Source organism: Callionymus lyra, chromosome 19, assembly GCF_982586985.1.
Source record: "Callionymus lyra chromosome 19, fCalLyr1.hap1.1, whole genome shotgun sequence".
Classification (NCBI taxonomy): Eukaryota; Metazoa; Chordata; class Actinopteri; order Syngnathiformes; family Callionymidae; genus Callionymus; species Callionymus lyra.
Genome location: NC_141836.1, coordinates 2,142,189 through 2,164,469, shown reverse-complemented (window position 1 = coordinate 2,164,469; position 22,281 = coordinate 2,142,189). Strand labels below are relative to the sequence as shown.

The window sequence follows — 22,281 nt, the reverse complement described above, 5'->3', positions numbered from 1 at the left end:
GAACTGATCCAGAGGCTGATGACCATGATCTCAAGGACAATCAAATGTTCTTGGATTTATTCATCTGAACGGTCGTGCTGGAGAAACTGTCCTCAACTAACCAGAGCCGACACAAAGAAACGTCTCGTCTGTCGTGAGCGTTTCTTCATCACGACCTTGACCTGCTCCGTCACAGCAGTGTTTGCCACCAACAAAAAGAAATAAACAAGATGCATCACATGTGGCGCGAGAAAGTGACAAAAGCTGATCCGGGTCAGAGCGCGTTGACAGAAGCCACCGATCAACCTGACGTTTGAAAGATGCTGCTTTAGTGCGAACACGACCCACAGTCCACGTGGACCTCAGGATCCGTGTTCCTGCTGAAGATACTCTGAACGTCAGGACCCGTGTTCCTGCTGAAGATACTCTGAACGTCAGGATCCGTGTTCTTGATGAAGATACTCTGAACGTCAGGATCCATGTTCTTGATGAAGATACTCTGAACGTCAGGATCCGTGTTCTTGAAGAAGATACTCTGAACGTCAGGATCCATGTTTTTGATGAACGTCAGGATCCATGTTCTTGAAGAAGATACTCTGAACGTCAGGATCCATGTTCTTGAAGAAGATAATCTGAACGTCAGGATCTGTGTTCTTGAAGAAGATACTCTGAACGTCAGGATCCATGTTCTTGATGAAGATAATCTGAACGTCAGGATCCATGTTCCTGCTGAAGATACTCTGAACGTCAGGATCCGTGTTCTTGAAGAAGATACTCTGAACGTCAGGATCCATGTTCTTGAAGAAGATCCTCTGAACGTCAGGATCTGTGTTCCTGCTGAAGATACTCTGAACGTCAGGATCCATGTTCTTGATGAAGATACTCTGAACGTCAGGATCCATGTTCCTGCTGAAGATACTCTGAACGTCAGGATCCGTGTTCCTGCTGAAGATACTCTGAACGTCAGGATCCATGTTCCTGCTGAAGATACTCTGAACGTCAGGATCCATGTTCTTGATGAAGATACTCTGAACGTCAGGATCCATGTTCTTGATGAAGATACTCTGAAGTCAGGATCCGTGTTCCTGCTGAAGATACTCTGAACGTCAGGATCCGTGTTCTTGATGAAGATACTCTGAACGTCAGGATCCGTGTTCCTGCTGTAGATACTCTGAACGTCAGGATCCGTGTTCCTGCTGAAGATACTCTGAACGTCAGGATCCGTGTTCTTGATGAAGATACTCTGAACGTCAGGATCCGTGTTCCTGCTGAAGATACTCTGAACGTCAGGATCCGTGTTCTTGATGAAGATACTCTGAACGTCAGGATCCATGTTCCTGCTGAAGATACTCTGAACGTCAGGATCCGTGTTCCTGCTGAAGATACTCTGAACGTCAGGATCCGTGTTCTTGATGAAGATACTCTGAACGTCAGGATCCGTGTTCCTGCTGAAGATACTCTGAACGTCAGGATCCGTGTTCCTGCTGAAGATACTCTGAACGTCAGGATCCGTGTTCCTGCTGAAGATACTCTGAACGTCAGGATCCGTGTTCTTGATGAAGATACTCTGAACGTCAGGATCCGTGTTCCTGCTGAAGATACTCTGAACGTCAGGATCCGTGTTCTTGATGAAGATACTCTGAACGTCAGGATCCGTGTTCCTGCTGAAGATACTCTGAACGTCAGGATCCATGTTCTTGAAGAAGATACTCTGAACGTCAGGATCCGTGTTCTTGAAGAAGATACTCTGAACGTCAGGATCCATGTTCTTGATGAAGATACTCTGAACGTCAGGATCCGTGTTCCTGCTGAAGATACTCTGAACGTCAGGATCCATGTTCCTGCTGAAGATACTCTGAACGTCAGGATCCGTGTTCCTGCTGAAGATACTCTGAACGTCAGGATCCATGTTCTTGATGAAGATACTCTGAACGTCAGGATCCGTGTTCTTGATGAAGATACTCTGAACGTCAGGATCCGTGTTCCTGCTGAAGATACTCCGAACGTCAGGATCCATGTTCTTGATGAAGATACTCTGAACGTCAGGATCCGTGTTCTTGATGAAGATACTCTGAACGTCAGGATCCATGTTCTTGAAGAAGATACTCTGAACGTCAGGATCCGTGTTCTTGATGAAGATACTCTGAAGGTCAGGATCCATGTTCTTGAAGAAGATACTCTGAACGTCAGGATCCGTGTTCTTGATGAAGATACTCTGAACGTCAGGATCCATGTTCTTGATGAAGATACTCTGAACGTCAGGATCCATGTTCTTGAAGAAGATACTCTGAACGTCAGGATCCGTGTTCTTGATGAAGATACTCTGAAGGTCAGGATCCATGTTCTTGAAGAAGATACTCTGAACATCAGGATCCGTGTTCTTGATGAAGATACTCTGAACGTCAGGATCCATGTTCTTTATGAAGATACTCTGAACGTCAGGATCCGTGTTCCTGCTGAAGATACTCTGAACGTCAGGATCCGTGTTCTTGAAGAAGATACTCTGAACGTCAGGATCCGTGTTCTTGAAGAAGATACTCTGAACGTCAGGATCCATGTTCTTGAAGAAGATACTCTGAACGTCAGGATCCGTGTTCTTGATGAAGATACTCTGAACGTCAGGGTCCATGTTCTTGATGAAGATACTCTGAACGTCAGGATCCATGTTCTTGATGAAGATACTCTGAACGTCAGGATCCATGTTCCTGCTGAAGATACTCTGAACGTCAGGATCCATGTTCTTTATGAAGATACTCTGAACGTCAGGATCCATGTTTTTGATGAAGATACTCTGAACATCAGGATCCGTGTTCTTGATGAAGATACTCTGAACGTCAGGATCCATGTTCCTGCTGAAGATACTCTGAACGTCAGGATCCGTGTTCCTGCTGAAGATACTCTGAACGTCAGTATCCATGTTCTTGATGAAGATACTCTGAACGTCAGGATCCGTGTTCCTGCTGAAGATACTCTGAACGTCAGGATCCGTGTTCCTGCTGAAGATACTCTGAACGTCAGGATCCGTGTTCCTGCTGAAGATACTCTGAACGTCAGGATCCGTGTTCCTGCTGAAGATACTCTGAACGTCAGGATCCATGTTCCTGCTGAAGATACTCTGAACGTCAGGATCCGTGTTCCTGCTGAAGATACTCTGAACGTCAGGATCCGTGTTCCTGCTGAAGATACTCTGAACGTCAGAAGCCTCACGAGGAAGCCAAGACGCGACAGCTCGCTCTGTGCCAGGGAAAGTCTCCAGGCAGCCAAAGACACATCAGAATCCCTTCTTCCAGCACCATCTGTTCACTGATGTCAGCTGGTCATTCGAGACGAGCTGTCCGTCACCAGTCCGGGTCTCAAGGCCACCATCAGAACCGTCTTGAAATGTTAAAGTCTGGGTTATTTCAAACTCACTAAATGATCAAGTCTTTTTACTCCTCCACAAATATCTTCTCCTAGTGTTGTGTCTGCAGCTCCTCAGCAGCTCCTCAGCAGCTCCTCAGCAGCTCCTCAGGGTCATTAGACAAACATGTGCTGCTAATGAAACTCCTACAAAGAGTCTATTTCAAGAGCCGACTATAAAAGGAGGACAATTGTTGGTGAAGTTTGTCTCGTCTTGTTCGTCTTGTACTTACACGCGATGTGAAGACTGGCCTCGCGGCTCAGGATGGTGCCCAGAGAGTTGCTCGCCAGACACTGGTAGACGCCGACGTCCTCCGCCTTGTTCACGGGGCTGATGTGCAGGTTTCCTCCCGCGAGGGAGAAACGAGATCCGGGTCGAGTCGGAACCACCGAGTCGTTGAGTTTCCACCTGGAGGGACGAGAACCAGTCGGTGATCTGATGTGAGGCACGTTAATGCAGGGAAACTATCTTCATCCATATCAACTAGAACCTCTTTAGTTGTCCACTGACCGCTCAGTGAAGGTCAAGGTCAAGGGGGCGGAGGAGGCCATGAAAACTCATTTAAGAAACATCAGAGTTTACTTGTCACTTCAGCAACACTAAGATTCATCGTCAACTTTCTCTCTTGTTTATTCTAACTTTCCTTCAGACTCACCGAAGCAAACGAACCGAAACACTCGAGTAACGTCATGAACAGCTTCAGAGTTTATACACATTTTATACACACACGACGCCCGCCGAGGTCACGCGACGCCCGCCGAGGTCATGCGACGCCCGCCGAGGTCACGCGACGACCCCTGAGGTCACGCGACGTCCGCCGAGGTCACGCGGTCCCGCCGAGGTCACGCGACGCCCGCCGAGGTCACGCGACGCCCGCCGAGGTCACACGACGTCCGCCGAGGTCACGCGACGACCCCTGAGGTCACGCGACGCCCGCCGAGGTCACGCGACGCCCGCCGAGGTCACGCGACGCCCGCCGAGGTCACGCGACGCCCGCCGAGGTCACGCGACGCCCGCCGAGGTCACGCGACGCCCGCCGAGGTCACGCGACGCCCGCCGAGGTCACGCGACGCCCGCCGAGGTCACGCGACGCCCGCCGAGGTCACGCGACGCCCGCCGAGGTCACGCGACGTCCGCCGAGGTCACGCTACGACCCCTGAGGTCGCGCGACGACCCCTGAGGTCGCGCGACAACATCAGATCACGTTACTAGTCGTTGACAATAGTAATAATAAGAAGGTCATTTCTAGGTGTTGGTGACCCTGACTGTGAGTGAGTTCCTCTGATGTTCTCTGCAGACCCAGCAGGTGTATTTTAACTGTAGCCATTAGTAAGTAAGTAAGTCATTTATATTGATATAAAGTCTTTCTAGACCAGGGTCACGAAGCGCTAAAACAATCCAAAAAAGCTCATTATTGGACCCGGTGGTAGAAGCGCTGCTGGTGTTCACTTCATTAGAACCAAGTGTTTTCACGGAGCCGAGGCACGAGCTGCTCACTGGCGGCCGATGAGATTGATTCAGTGATTTGATGAAGAAACGGGTCCAGCGGCTCCAGATGAGACGAATCAAGACGTGGAACTGTGTGTTCGGACCAGCGGTCGCGAGTTAGTCGAGACAAATGAACGCGTCCTTGAACAAACAAACCAAGCGTTGAAGTGAAACCAGCTTTTCTTCAGCAGGATTCAAACCAGCAACTGATGGAGTTGATATTAAAGATTATTATTATCAAAGATCACTTTGACTGGTTTGAGATAAAACTCTTTTTTTTAATGAACAGATGAATTAATTGTGCTTCGAATGAATCGAGTTCATCTTTTTCTATGAATCATCCGATGAAGACCTTGTTTATGGATTTATTATTTATTATATATTTTTATTGCAAATAAGAAAAGAAACTCAAATCAATACAATGACAAAAATGAATCCCAAAATATATGCGATAATATTTAAACTAGGAAAACATTCATGTCCTTCAGCAGCTCAGCAACTTCAGCTCTAACTCATGGAGAGAGAAGTCGCTTCAGGATCCATGTGTTCGTCTAACTCTTTACGTAAACAAACTTTATTAACACTGAAGACGTAGACGACGCGTCAACGTTTCTGCAGAACATTCAAATCTCCACGTTGATCCAGTAGAAGATCCACAGATCAACCTTTGACGCTTTTTCACTCGACAAAACACCTCAAGAAACCTCTGAGTGGAACATTCTTGGGAACACGTTATATTATGAAGTATATCTTCACCTGTGAGTCAAATATCTTCTACACAACATTCTCTCTGAGCGTCGAGTCACTGGTCGACGTTTCCGTCGCTTCATCAACTCAACGATTAGCTTTTCACTCAATGGCTGTGAAAACACTTTACAGCTAAATGTGGACAAAACTGAAACTCTGGTGATTGTTGATGATAAGATTCCAGGGTTGAGTCAGTACTTGAGTGACTTAGGTCAGTCTGTCAAACTGAGCCTGAGAAACCTGGGTGTTGTATTTGATAAAGACATGTCTCTTGTTCGACACTGAAGAAAACTGACCAGAAACTGTTTCCTTCAACTGAGAAAAATCTCTAAACTTAGGAAAATGTTGTCGGAACATGATCTGGAGCTTATAATGTGTTTGTTTCTTCTCGTCTGGACTATTGTAACAGTTTGTTTTCATGTCTTAACAAGAAGGATCGTCTCGTCTGCAGTTGATTCAAAACTCTGCAGCGAGAATTCTGACCCGCTCAAGTAGAAGAACTCACATTTCTCCGATCCTTAAAACTCTTCACTGGCTTCCAGTTTCTTTCAGGATCAACTTTAAAATTCTGGTTCTTACTTTCAGATCTATTCATGGTCAGGCTCCTCCTTACATCACTGATCTGATCCAGCCTTACACCCCAGCTCGGGCTCTGAGGTCTGTGGATCAGAATCTACTTATGGTTCCACGCACACGGTTCAGGACCAGAGGAGAGAAATCTTTTCAGGCTGTTGCTCCTAAGCTTTGGAACGATCTTCTCTCTCTTTGCTCTTGATGATCTACTGACTCCTTTAAGAAACATCTTAAGACGTTTCTATTTGTTCAGGCTTTTCCTTGAATTTCTGGAACTCCTGTGTTGTTCTCAGTATTATCTTGATCTTTAAAGTATGTACTTTTTTTGAGTATTGTTTTGATTGTTTAAGCGCTTTGTGACCCTGGTCTCGAAAAGCGCTATATAAATAAATATTACTTACTTACTTACTTTTTGTGTCCATTATTTTACATTTAAAAACTTAAAATGATGATAATGAACAAAACTATTCTGCTGTCAATCAAGCTCTACAATGATATCAACCTTTTTAAAATTGAGCAAATATTGATTAACAAACACTCAAATATTGATCATTGATCAGTTTGGAGGTTCGACCAGAAACGAGAGCATTTACAGGTTTTATTATAGTTATTATAACTTGAATATTCATCACAGAAATAATATGTTGTACGACTGGAATCATCTTTAGAGGACATTATATAAGATCCTGGTTTAATAGAAATTAATGCATGTTTAACATTTTACAAACATACCTTCAACTACTACACATGTTTTTATACATATATATATATATATATATATATATATACACGCCACATTATTGATCACATACTCTGACCTTTAACCTCCGACACATCATCCATTATTATTATTATTATTATTATTATTATTATTATTATTATTAAAGCAGCACGAATGAACGAGAGTTTGTGAAATAATGTCAAGATGTTTCTAATCAGGTTGTTTTTGCTTTAACTTTGAAATGTTTGAGCAAAAATTAAATAAAATCACGTTTGTTTGCACGTGAATTTAAAGTCGTCGTTGAAAGCTTTTATTTTGAAAATAAAGCGACATGTTTAAGGCTCTTGTTGTTTAACTTGATGACGTGAACATGATGTGAAGAAACATCATCGACCGTCACCAACGTGTTCATCAAAGACTCCTGAGAGTAAAACTCTGGCCTCGACCTTCATGACACTCGTCACTCGTGATTCTTCACTTGATCTTTTCCACGCGCCGTCCTTCTGGCGACAGGAAGTAAAGTCTGCAGCCGATCAATGTCATCGCGTCACACGTACACAAAAGAAAGGCAGGAAGTTAATTCATCATCTGTCACTTCCTGTTGACGTGGACGACCTGACAGCTCAGAGTCTGGAGAAGAAACAAGAAGATCCAGCTCCGGTCACGGCTTGTGTCGTGTATATTTCATGTATATTTCATGTATATTTCATGTATATCATGTATATTTCATGTCTATTTCATGTATATTTCATGTATATCATGTATATTTCATGTATATCATGTATATTTCATGTATATTTCATGTTTATTTCATTTATATTTCATGTATATTTCATGTCTATTTCGTGTTTATTTCATGTTTATTTCATTTATATTTCATGTATATCATGTATATTTCATGTATATCATGTATATTTCATGTATATCATGTATATTTCATGTATATTTCATGTATATTTCATGTATATTTCATGTCTATTTCGTGTTTATTTCATGTATATTTCATGTTTATTTCATTTATATTTCATGTATATTTCATGTCTATTTCGTGTTTATTTCATGTATATTTCATGTTTATTTCATGTATATTTCATGTATATTTAATGTATATCATGTATATTTCATGTATATCATGTATATTTCATGTATATTTCATTTATATTTCATGTATATTTCATGTCTATTTCGTGTTTATTTCATGTATATTTCATGTTTATTTCATTTATATTTCATGTATATTTCGTGTTTATTTCATGTTTATTTCATGTTTATTTCATTTATATTTCATTTATATTTCATGTATATTTCATGTCTATTTCGTGTTTATTTCATGTTTATTTCATGTTTATTTCATTTATATTTCATGTATATTCCATGTTTATTTCGTTTATTTGAAGACCTTCACTGTGAGTAAAACAATGTACTACCACAGGTTCTAACCCTCCACACGTAGAGAGACGCTGCTCTCTGATTGGACGAGAGCTGGTGTTACCTGTACACAGGTGCTGGATGACCCTGGGCCTCGCAGCTGAACACGACCTCCCTGCGAGTCTCTCCGGGCACCAGAGGGAACACGACGCTGCCGGGTTGTTTGGTGAAGAGCAGGAGTTCACTTCCTGTCGAGCAGATCACATGTTACTGTCGGCAAACTTTCTATCAATAATTGTTACTTTCACTGAGTTTTTCACAGAAGCTTTAAATCCAACATCTTCGTGGAATTAAATTAAACGATCGTGGTTTGATTGTTTTCACGTTGTTGCTGCTGAAGAAACATCAGTGTTTGACACGGACAGAAACACACAATAACACAAACACACAAAGACACGAACATGAACACAAACACAAACAAAAAAACAAACACAAACACACAAAGACACGAACATGAACACAAACAAAAAAAACAAACACACAAACACGCAAACACACAAACATGAACACAAACAAAAACACAAACACACGAAGACACGAACATGAACACAAACAAAAAAAACAAACACAAACACACGAACATGAACACAAACAAAAAAAACAAACACAAACACACAAACACACGAACATGAACACAAACAAAAACACAAACACACGAAGACACGAACACAAACAAAAAAACAAACACAAACACACAAACACACAAACATGAACACAAACAAAAAAACAAACACAAACACACAAACACACGAACATGAACACAAACAAAAAAACAAACACAAACACACAAACATGAACACAAACAAAAAAACAAACACAAACACACGAACATGAACACAAACAAAAAAACAAACACAAACACAAAGACACGAACGCAAACACAAACAAAAACACAAACACACAAAGACACAACTCCCTGGTGACGCACATGAAAGTAACGACATCTTCTCAGAGAAACTCATTTGTATGAGACGCTTGTCGTCGACTCTCAAGAGAACAAGTTTGTCCTCGAGGAGCTGGAGATGTTTGACAAGAGACTAGTGGTGTTCCTCACAACGACCTTGAGAAGTGACTCGGAATAAAAAGTTGAATATGATCAGTGATGAAGATAATGATGATGAAGATGATGATGATGAAGATGATGATGATGAAGATGATGATGATGAAGATGATGATGATGAAGATGAAGATAATGATGATGAAGATGATGAGGATGAAGATGATGAAGATAATGAGGATGAAGATGAAGATAATGATGATGAAGATGATGAAGATGAAGATGATGAAAATGAAGATAATGATGATAAAGATGGAGATAATGAAGATGATGAAGATGAAGATGATGAAGATGATGAAAATGAAGATAATGATGATGAAGATGATGAAGATGGAGATGATGATGATGAAGATGATGATAATGAAGATGATGAAGATGAAGATGATGATGATGAAGATGATGAAGTTGAAGATAATGAAGATAATGAAGATAATGAAGATGAAGTTGATGAAGATGATGATTAGGAAGATGAAGATGATGAAGATGAAGATAATAAAGTGGATGATGAAGATGATGATGAAGATAATGATGATGAAGATAATGAAGATGAAGATAATGATGAGGAAGATGATGAAGATGAAGATAATGATGATAATGAAGATGATGAAGATGATGAAGATGAAGATGATGATGATGATGAAGATGAAGATGAAGATGATGATGAAGATAATGATGATGAAGATGATGATGAAGATGAAGATAATGATGAGGAAGATGATGAAGATGAAGATAATGATGATAATGAAGATGATGAAGATGAAGATGATGATGAAGATGATGATGATGATGAAGATGAAGATGATGAAGATGAAGATGAAGACGATGATGAAGATGGAGATTAACTTTCTTCGATTCATAATAATAACAACAATACATTTGGTTTAAATGAAACGTTTCATCAACAAGTCAAAGCTCTGGAGCAACATCTGCTCAAAGATGTTCAAAGTCAACGGTTTTAGATTCTGTTGAATCAAAGCCAGAAAAACCTTCACGAAACTCAAGATACAAACATTGATTTTTTCTGGTGACGTTAAAGTAACGACGCGTCGAGAGACGAACGAACAAAGTGTTGAAACGAATGTTGAGCAGAAACAGCAGGAAGTTGCTGCTCGTCGACGGTGTCGCGTCCAAACCCTTCCTGACAGAGTCTGCAGCACAAGACGCTTCTGGAAATGAAAACGAATCTCAAATTCAATTCTCAGAGACGCCAAATGAATTCCTGCAGCTTACCTCAGCATGAATAAACAGCCGCTCGGGGAGAGAGCTGTGGGGGAGTCGCTGCTCCGAGCTGCAAATCCATTGGCTGAGGCTTTTATGCATCAAATAAAAAAAAGCCAATCTGGCTCCTTAAAGTGTCTTCGTTCTGTTCACGACGATAAGCTGCACCTTGAAGATCTCAATGTGTGGAGCGACGAGTGCGAGGAACTGATTATCCATGAGACCAGCTCCTTATTTTCACTTATTCATGGTAATATTAACTTAGTTAGTTTTACTAGTCAATTATCAAGATGTATTATTAACTTATCAAGTTTTACTATTAACTTATCAAGTGTTATTAATAACTTATCAAGTTTTATTATTACCTTATCAAGTTTTACTATTAACTTATCAAGTTTTACTATTAACTTATCAGTATTATTAACTTATCAAGTTTTACTATTAACTTATCAAGTGTTATTAATAACTTATCAAGTGTTATTAATAACTTATCAAGTTTTATTATTACCTTATCAAGTTTTACTATTAACTTATCAGTATTATTAACTTATCAAGTTTTACTATTACCTTATCAAGTTTTATTAGTAAATAATCAAGTTTTACTATTAACTTATCAAGTTTTATTAGTAACTAATCAAGTGTTATTAGTAACTAAACAAGTCGTATTAGTAAATAATCAAGTTTTACTCTTACCTTATCAAGTGTTATTAGTACCTTATCAAGTTTTACAATTAACTTATCAGTATTATTAACTTATCAAGTTTTACTATTACCTTATCAAGTTTTATTAGTGACTAATAAAGTTTTATTATTACCTTATCAAGTTTTACTATTAACTTATCAAGTGTTATTAATAACTTATCAAGTTTTACTATTAACTTATCAAGTTTTATTAGTGACTAATAACGTTTTATTATTACCTTATCAAGTTTTACTATTACCTTATCAAGTGTTATTATTAACTTATCAAGTTTTACTACTAAATTATCAAGTTTTATTAATAACTAATCAAGTTTTACTATTAACTTATCAAGTGTTATTAATAACTTATCAAGTTTCACTATTCATTTATCAAGTTTTACTATTAACTTATCAAGTGTTTTTAATAACTAATCAAGTTTTACTATTAACTTATCAAGTTTAACTATTAACTTATCAAGTTTTATTAGTGACTAATCAAGTTTTATTATTACCTTATAAAGTTTTACTATTACCTTATCAGGTGTTATTATTAACTTATCAAGTGTTATTTATAACTTATCAAGTTTTACAATTAACTTATCAAGTTTTACTATTAACTTATCAAGTTGTACTATTAACTTATCAAGTGTTATTAATAACTTATCAAGTTTTACAATTAACTTATCAAGTTTTATTAGTGACTAATCAAGTTTTATTATTACCTTATCAAGTTTTACTATTACCTTATCAAGTTTTACTATTACCTTATCAAGTGTTACTATTGACTTATCAAGTTTTACTATTAACTTATCAAGTTTAACAATTAACTTATCAAGTTTTATTAGTAAATTATCAAGTTTGACTATTAACTTATTAAGTTTTACTAGTAACTTATCAAGTATTTTTAATAACTAATCAAGTTTTACTATTAACTTATCAAGTTTAACTATTAACTTATCAAGTTTTATTAGTGACTAATCAAGTTTTATTATTACCTGATCAAGTTTTACTATTACCTTATCAGGTGTTATTATTAACTTATCAAGTGTTATTTATAACTTATCAAGTTTTACAATTAACTTATCAAGTTTTACTATTAACTTATCAAGTGTTATTAATAACTTATCAAGTTTCACTATTCATTTATCAAGTTTTACTATTAACTTATCAAGTGTTTTTAATAACTAATCAAGTTTTACTATTAACTTATCAAGTTTAACTATTAACTTATCAAGTTTTATTAGTGACTAATCAAGTTTTATTATTACCTTATAAAGTTTTACTATTACCTTATCAGGTGTTATTATTAACTTATCAAGTGTTATTTATAACTTATCAAGTTTTACAATTAACTTATCAAGTTTTACTATTAACTTATCAAGTTGTACTATTAACTTATCAAGTGTTATTAATAACTTATCAAGTTTTACAATTAACTTATCAAGTTTTATTAGTGACTAATCAAGTTTTATTATTACCTTATCAAGTTTTACTATTACCTTATCAAGTTTTACTATTACCTTATCAAGTGTTACTATTGACTTATCAAGTTTTACTATTAACTTATCAAGTTTAACTATTAACTTATCAAGTTTTATTAGTAAATTATCAAGTTTGACTATTAACTTATTAAGTTTTACTAGTAACTTATCAAGTATTTTTAATAACTAATCAAGTTTTACTATTAACTTATCAAGTTTAACTATTAACTTATCAAGTTATATTAGTGACTAATCAAGTTTTATTATTACCTGATCAAGTTTTACTATTACCTTATCAGGTGTTATTATTAACTTATCAAGTGTTATTTATAACTTATCAAGTTTTACAATTAACTTATCAAGTTTTACTATTAACTTATCAAGTGTTATTAATAACTTATCAAGTTTTACTATTAACTTATCAAGTTTTATTAGTGACTAATCAAGTTTTATTATTACCTTATCAAGTTTTACTATTACCTTATCAAGTGTTACTATTGACTTATCAAGTTTTACTATTAACTTATCAAGTTTTATTAGTAAATTATCAAGTTTGACTATTAACTTATTAAGTTTTACTAGTAACTTATCAAGTGTTATTGACTTCAAGTTTTATGATTGACACACGTCTGATCCAATCAAATCTCTTGGTGCTCCGCTCAGTGGGCGGAGCCTCTGACAAAGAAAGCGTCCCATTGGTTGATGTTGTAACTTGTGGTCCAATCAGCTGGAGCTTCACTAACAACTTCCTGTGAGTGTGTTAATAGGTTGTTATAGTAACACAATCAAAAACATCAAACACTAAAAAAAGAGTCACGTGACTGATGAACTGATGACATCATCTTCTGGTCCAGAGTCAGAATAGATGAGAATGTTCTGGACTCACAAGTGATGACCTCATCAAACCGCGTCAGATACAGAATCACGTCAACATCACGTCAACAAAGAACAATCTCTCGCTTCACGACAGAACGACTGACGGTTCATTCAATCAAAAATACTTCATCAATACTTTGATTTGAAAGTTTCTTTCTCTGTACAAATATTCTTATGATCCGTTCGTTTAAAACGCTGCGAAAACACAAGACTTTGAAACGACAACTCTTGACTATTTTGTTGAAGTTAAACCTTCGTGTTTAACACTCGTGTTATATTTGAACAGTAGCACAGTTTGATTGACAGCTTGATATAGTTATTAGATAAATATATATATTATTGCATCAGTGTCACGTGTTATTAATACTTTAATTGAAGCAGTTATTAGATAAATATATATATTATTGCATCAGTGTCACGTGTTATTAATACTTTAATTGAAGCAGTTATTAGATAAATATATATATATTATTGCATCAGTGTCACATGTTATTAATACTTTAATTGAAGCAGTTATTAGATAAATATATATATTATTGCACCAGTGTCACGTGTTATTAATACTTTAATTGAAGCAGTTATTAGATAAATATATATATATTATTGCATCAGTGTCACATGTTATTAATACTTTAATTGAAGCAGTTATTAGATAAATATATATATATTATTGCATCAGTGTCACGTGTTATTAATACTTTAATTGAAGCAGTTATTAGATAAATATATATATATTATTGCATCAGTGTCACGTGTTATTAATACTTTAATTGAAGCAGTTATTAGATAAATATATATATATTATTGCATCAGTGTCACGTGTTATTAATACTTTAATTGAAGCAGTTATTAGATAAATATATATATATTATTGCATCAGTGTCACGTGTTATTAATACTTTAATTGAAGCAGTTATTAGATAAATATATATATTATTGCATCAGTGTCACATGTTATTAATACTTTAATTGAAGCAGTTATTAGATAAATATATATATTATTGCATCAGTGTCACATGTTATTAATACTTTAATTGAAGCAGTTATTAGATAAATATATATATTATTGCATCAGTGTCACATGTTATTAATACTTTAATTGAAGCAGTTATTAGATAAATATATATATATTATTGCATCAGTGTCACGTGTTATTAATACTTTAATTGAAGCAGTTATTAGATAAATATATATATATTATTGCATCAGTGTCACATGTTATTAATACTTTAATTGAAGCAGTTATTAGATAAATATATATATTATTGCATCAGTGTCACGTGTTATTAATACTTTAATTGAAGCAGTTATTAGATAAATATATATATTATTGCATCAGTGTCACATGTTATTAATACTTTAATTGAAGCAGTTATTAGATAAATATATATATTATTGCATCAGTGTCACGTGTTATTAATACTTTAATTGAAGCAGTTATTAGATAAATATATATATTATTGCATCAGTGTCACATGTTATTAATACTTTAATTGAAGCAGTTATTAGATAAATATATATATTATTGCATCAGTGTCACGTGTTATTAATACATTAATTGAAGCAGTTATTAGATAAATATATATATTATTGCATCAGTGTCACGTGTTATTAATACTTTAATTGAAGCAGTTATTAGATAAATATATATATTATTGCATCAGTGTCACGTGTTATTAATACTTTAATTGAAGCAGTTATTAGATAAATATATATATTATTGCATCAGTGTCACGTGTTATTAATACTTTAATTGAAGCAGTTATTAGATAAATATATATATATATTATTGCATCAGTGTCACGTGTTATTAATACTTTAATTGAAGCAGTTATTAGATAAATATATATGTTATTGCATCAGTGTCACATGTTATTAATACTTTAATTGAAGCAGTTATTAGATAAATATATATATATTATTGCATCAGTGTCACATGTTATTAATACTTTAATTAAAGCAGTTATTAGATAAATATATATATATATTATTGCATCAGTGTCACGTGTTATTAATACTTTAATTGAAGCAGTTATTAGATAAATATATATATTATTGCATCAGTGTCACATGTTATTAATACTTTAATTGAAGCAGTTATTAGATAAATATATATATTATTGCATCAGTGTCACATGTTATTAATACTTTAATTGAAGCAGTTATTAGATAAATATATATATTATTGCATCAGTGTCACGTGTTATTAATACTTTAATTGAAGCAGTTATTAGATAAATATATATATTATTGCATCAGTGTCACATGTTATTAATACTTTAATTGAAGCAGTTATTAGATAAATATATATATTATTGCATCAGTGTCACATGTTATTAATACTTTAATTGAAGCAGTTATTAGATAAATATATATATTATTGCATCAGTGTCACGTGTTATTAATACTTTAATTGAAGCAGTTATTAGATAAATATATATATTATTGCATCAGTGTCACGTGTTATTAATACTTTAATTGAAGCAGTTATTAGATAAATATATATATTATTGCATCAGTGTCACGTGTTATTAATACTTTAATTGAAGCAGTTATTAGATAAATATATATATATGATTGCATCAGTGTCACGTGTTATTAATACTTTAATTGAAGCAGTTATTAGATAAATATATATATATTATTGCATCAGTGTCACGTGTTATTAATACTTTAATTGAAGCAGTTATTAGATAAATATATATATTATTGCATCAGTGTCACGTGTTATTAATACTTTAATTGAAGCAGTTATTAGATAAATATATATATTATTGCATCAGTGTCACGTGTTATTAATACTTTAATTGAAGCAGTTATTAGATAAATATATATATTATTGCATCAGTGTCACATGTTATTAATACTTTAATTGAAGCAGTTATTAGATAAATATATATATTATTGCATCAGTGTCACATGTTATTAATACTTTAATTGAAGCAGTTATTAGATAAATATATATATATTATTGCATCAGTGTCACGTGTTATTAATACTTTAATTGAAGCAGTTATTAGATAAATATATATATATTATTGCATCAGTGTCACATGTTATTAATACTTTAATTGAAGCAGTTATTAGATAAATATATATATATTATTGCATCAGTGTCACATGTTATTAATACTTTAATTGAAGCAGTTATTAGATAAATATATATATTATTGCATCAGTGTCACGTGTTATTAATACTTTAATTGAAGCAGTTATTAGATAAATATATATATTATTGCATCAGTGTCACATGTTATTAATACTTTAATTGAAGCAGTTATTAGATAAATATATATATATTATTGCATCAGTGTCACGTGTTATTAATACTTTAATTGAAGCAGTTATTAGATAAATATATATATTATTGCATCAGTGTCACGTGTTATTAATACTTTAATTGAAGCAGTTATTAGATAAATATATATATTATTGCATCAGTGTCACGTGTTATTAATACTTTAATTGAAGCAGTTATTAGATAAATATATATATTATTGCATCAGTGTCACGTGTTATTAATACTTTAATTGAAGCAGTTATTAGATAAATATATATATATATTATTGCATCAGTGTCACGTGTTATTAATACTTTAATTGAAGCAGTTATTAGATAAATATATATATTATTGCATCAGTGTCACATGTTATTAATACTTTAATTGAAGCAGTTATTAGATAAATATATATATATTATTGCATCAGTGTCACATGTTATTAATACTTTAATTGAAGCAGTTATTAGATAAATATATATATTATTGCATCAGTGTCACATGTTATTAATACTTTAATTGAAGCAGTTATTAGATAAATATATATATATTATTGCATCAGTGTCACGTGTTATTAATACTTTAATTGAAGCAGTTATTAGATAAATATATATATTATTGCATCAGTGTCACATGTTATTAATACTTTAATTGAAGCAGTTATTAGATGAATATATATATTATTGCATCAGTGTCACGTGTTATTAATACTTTAATTGAAGCAGTTATTAGATAAATATATATATATTATTGCATCAGTGTCACATGTTATTAATACTTTAATTGAAGCAGTTATTAGATGAATATATATATATTATTGCATCAGTGTCACGTGTTATTAATACTTTAATTGAAGCAGTTATTAGATAAATATATATATATTATTGCATCAGTGTCACATGTTATTAATACTTTAATTGAAGCAGTTATTAGATAAATATATATATTATTGCATCAGTGTCACGTGTTATTAATACTTTAATTGAAGCAGTTATTAGATAAATATATATATTATTGCATCAGTGTCACATGTTATTAATACTTTAATTGAAGCAGTTATTAGATAAATATATATATATTATTGCATCAGTGTCACGTGTTATTAATACTTTAATTGAAGCAGTTATTAGATAAATATATATATTATTGCATCAGTGTCACGTGTTATTAATACTTTAATTGAAGCAGTTATTAGATAAATATATATATTATTGCATCAGTGTCACGTGTTATTAATACTTTAATTGAAGCAGTTATTAGATAAATATATATATATTATTGCATCAGTGTCACATGTTATTAATACTTTAATTGAAGCAGTTATTAGATAAATATATATATTATTGCATCAGTGTCACATGTTATTAATACTTTAATTGAAGCAGTTATTAGATAAATATATATATATTATTGCATCAGTGTCACGTGTTATTAATACTTTAATTGAAGCAGTTATTAGATAAATATATATATATTATTGCATCAGTGTCACATGTTATTAATACTTTAATTAAAGCAGTTATTAGATAAATATATATATATTATTGCATCAGTGTCACATGTTATTAATACTTTAATTGAAGCAGTTATTAGATGAATATATATATATTATTGCATCAGTGTCACGTGTTATTAATACTTTAATTGAAGCAGTTATTAGATAAATATATATATATTATAGCATCAGTGTCACATGTTATTAATACTTTAATTGAAGCAGTTATTAGATAAATATATATATTATTGCATCAGTGTCACGTGTTATTAATACTTTAATTGAAGCAGTTATTAGATAAATATATATATATTATTGCATCAGTGTCACATGTTATTAATACTTTAATTGAAGCAGTTATTAGATAAATATATATATATTATTGCATCAGTGTCACATGTTATTAATACTTTAATTAAAGCAGTTATTAGATAAATATATATATATTATTGCATCAGTGTCACGTGTTATTAATACTTTAATTGAAGCAGTTATTAGATAAATATATATATTATTGCATCAGTGTCACATGTTATTAATACTTTAATTGAAGCAGTTATTAGATAAATATATATATTATTGCATCAGTGTCACATGTTATTAATACTTTAATTGAAGCAGTTATTAGATAAATATATATATTATTGCATCAGTGTCACATGTTATTAATACTTTAATTGAAGCAGTTATTAGATAAATATATATATATTATTGCATCAGTGTCACGTGTTATTAATACTTTAATTGAAGCAGTTATTAGATAAATATATATATATTATTGCATCAGTGTCACATGTTATTAATACTTTAATTGAAGCAGTTATTAGATAAATATATATATTATTGCATCAGTGTCACGTGTTATTAATACTTTAATTGAAGCAGTTATTAGATAAATATATATATTATTGCATCAGTGTCACATGTTATTAATACTTTAATTGAAGCAGTTATTAGATAAATATATATATATTATTGCATCAGTGTCACATGTTATTAATACTTTAATTGAAGCAGTTATTAGATAAATATATATATATTATTGCATCAGTGTCACATGTTATTAATACTTTAATTGAAGCAGTTATTAGATAAATATATATATTATTGCATCAGTGTCACGTGTTATTAATACTTTAATTGAAGCAGTTATTAGATAAATATATATATTATTGCATCAGTGTCACGTGTTATTAATACTTTAATTGAAGCAGTTATTAGATAAATATATATATATTATTGCATCAGTGTCACGTGTTATTAATACTTTAATTGAAGCAGTTATTAGATAAATATATATATATTATTGCATCAGTGTCACGTGTTATTAATACTTTAATTGAAGCAGTTATTAGATAAATATATATATATTATTGCATCAGTGTCACATGTTATTAATACTTTAATTGAAGCAGTTATTAGATAAATATATATATATTATTGCATCAGTGTCACGTGTTAATACTTTAATTGAAGCAGTTATTAGATAAATATATATATTATTGCATCAGTGTCACGTGTTATTAATACTTTAATTGAAGCAGTTAGTAGATAAATATATATATTATTGCATCAGTGTCACGTGTTATTAATACTTTAATTGAAGCAGTTATTAGATAAATATATATATTATTGCATCAGTGTCACGTGTTATTAATACTTTAATTGAAGCAGTTATTAGATAAATATATATATTATTGCATCAGTGTCACATGTTATTAATACTTTAATTGAAGCAGTTATTAGATAAATATATATATTATTGCATCAGTGTCACATGTTATTAATACTTTAATTGAAGCAGTTATTAGATAAATATATATATATTATTGCATCAGTGTCACGTGTTAATACTTTAATTGAAGCAGTTATTAGATAAATATATATATTATTGCATCAGTGTCACATGTTATTAATACTTTAATTGAAGCAGTTAGTAGATAAATATATATATTATTGCATCAGTGTCACGTGTTATTAATACTTTAATTGAAGCAGTTATTAGATAAATATATATATTATTGCATCAGTGTCACATGTTATTAATACTTTAATTGAAGCAGTTATTAGATAAATATATATATTATTGCATCAGTGTCACATGTTATTAATACTTTAATTGAAGCAGTTATTAGATAAATATATATATATTATTGCATCAGTGTCACGTGTTATTAATACTTTAATTGAAGCAGTTATTAGATAAATATATATATATTATTGCATCAGTGTCACGTGTTATTAATACTTTAATTGAAGCAGTTATTAGATAAATATATATATTATTGCATCAGTGTCACATGTTATTAATACTTTAATTGAAGCAGTTAGTAGATAAATATATATATTATTGCATCAGTGTCACGTGTTATTAATACTTTAATTGAAGCAGTTATTAGATAAATATATATATTATTGCATCAGTGTCACATGTTATTAATACTTTAATTGAAGCAGTTATTAGATAAATATATATATTATTGCATCAGTGTCACATGTTATTAATACTTTAATTGAAGCAGTTATTAGATAAATATATATATATTATTGCATCAGTGTCACGTGTTATTAATACTTTAATTGAAGCAGTTATTAGATAAATATATATATATTATTGCATCAGTGTCACGTGTTATTAATACTTTAATTGAAGCAGTTATTAGATAAATATATATATTATTGCATCAGTGTCACATGTTATTAATACTTTAATTGAAGCAGTTATTAGATAAATATATATATTATTGCATCAGTGTCACATGTTATTAATACTTTAATTGAAGCAGTTATTAGATAAATATATATATATTATTGCATCAGTGTCACGTGTTATTAATACTTTAATTGAAGCAGTTATTAGATAAATATATATATATTATTGCATCAGTGTCACGTGTTATTAATACTTTAATTGAAGCAGTTATTAGATAAATATATATATTATTGCATCAGTGTCACGTGTTATTAATACTTTAATTGAAGCAGTTATTAGATAAATATATATATTATTGCATCAGTGTCACGTGTTATTAATACTTTAATTGAAGCAGTTATTAGATAAATATATATATTATTGCATCAGTGTCACGTGTTATTAATACTTTAATTGAAGCAGTTATTAGATAAATATATATATTATTGCATCAGTGTCACGTGTTATTAATACTTTAATTGAAGCAGTTATTAGATAAATATATATATTATTGCATCAGTGTCACGTGTTATTAATACTTTAATTGAAGCAGTTATTAGATAAATATATATATATTATTGCATCAGTGTCACGTGTTATTAATACTTTAATTGAAGCAGTTATTAGATAAATATATATATTATTGCATCAGTGTCACGTGTTATTAATACTTTAATTGAAGCAGTTATTAGATAAATATATATATTATTGCATCAGTGTCACGTGTTATTAATACTTTAATTGAAGCAGTTATTAGATAAATATATATATTATTGCATCAGTGTCACGTGTTATTAATACTTTAATTGAAGCAGTTATTAGATAAATATATATATATTATTGCATCAGTGTCACGTGTTATTAATACTTTAATTGAAGCAGTTATTAGATAAATATATATATTATTGCATCAGTGTCACGTGTTATTAATACTTTAATTGAAGCAGTTATTAGATAAATATATATATTATTGCATCAGTGTCACGTGTTATTAATACTTTAATTGAAGCAGTTATTAGATAAATATATATATATTATTGCATCAGTGTCACGTGTTATTAATACTTTAATTGAAGCAGTTATTAGATAAATATATATATATTATTGCATCAGTGTCACATGTTATTAATACTTTAATTGAAGCAGTTATTAGATAAATATATATATT

The 22,281-nt window shown here is 31.9% G+C and overlaps 1 protein-coding gene across 2 annotated transcripts in view; it reads right to left on the bottom strand.

The window, feature by feature from the left end:
- Positions 1–22,281, bottom strand: part of cntn3a.1 (contactin 3a, tandem duplicate 1) — a 90,313-nt gene that overhangs the window by 38,640 nt on the left and 29,392 nt on the right. For both annotated transcript variants that reach the window (XM_087781399.1, XM_087781400.1), the window contains exons 3-4: positions 8,401–8,524; positions 3,612–3,787 (exon numbers count right to left, since the gene is read on the bottom strand). In XM_087781399.1, coding sequence (XP_087637525.1) covers positions 3,612–3,787; positions 8,401–8,524 — 300 coding nt within the window. The remainder of the gene's footprint in view (positions 1–3,611; positions 3,788–8,400; positions 8,525–22,281) is intronic.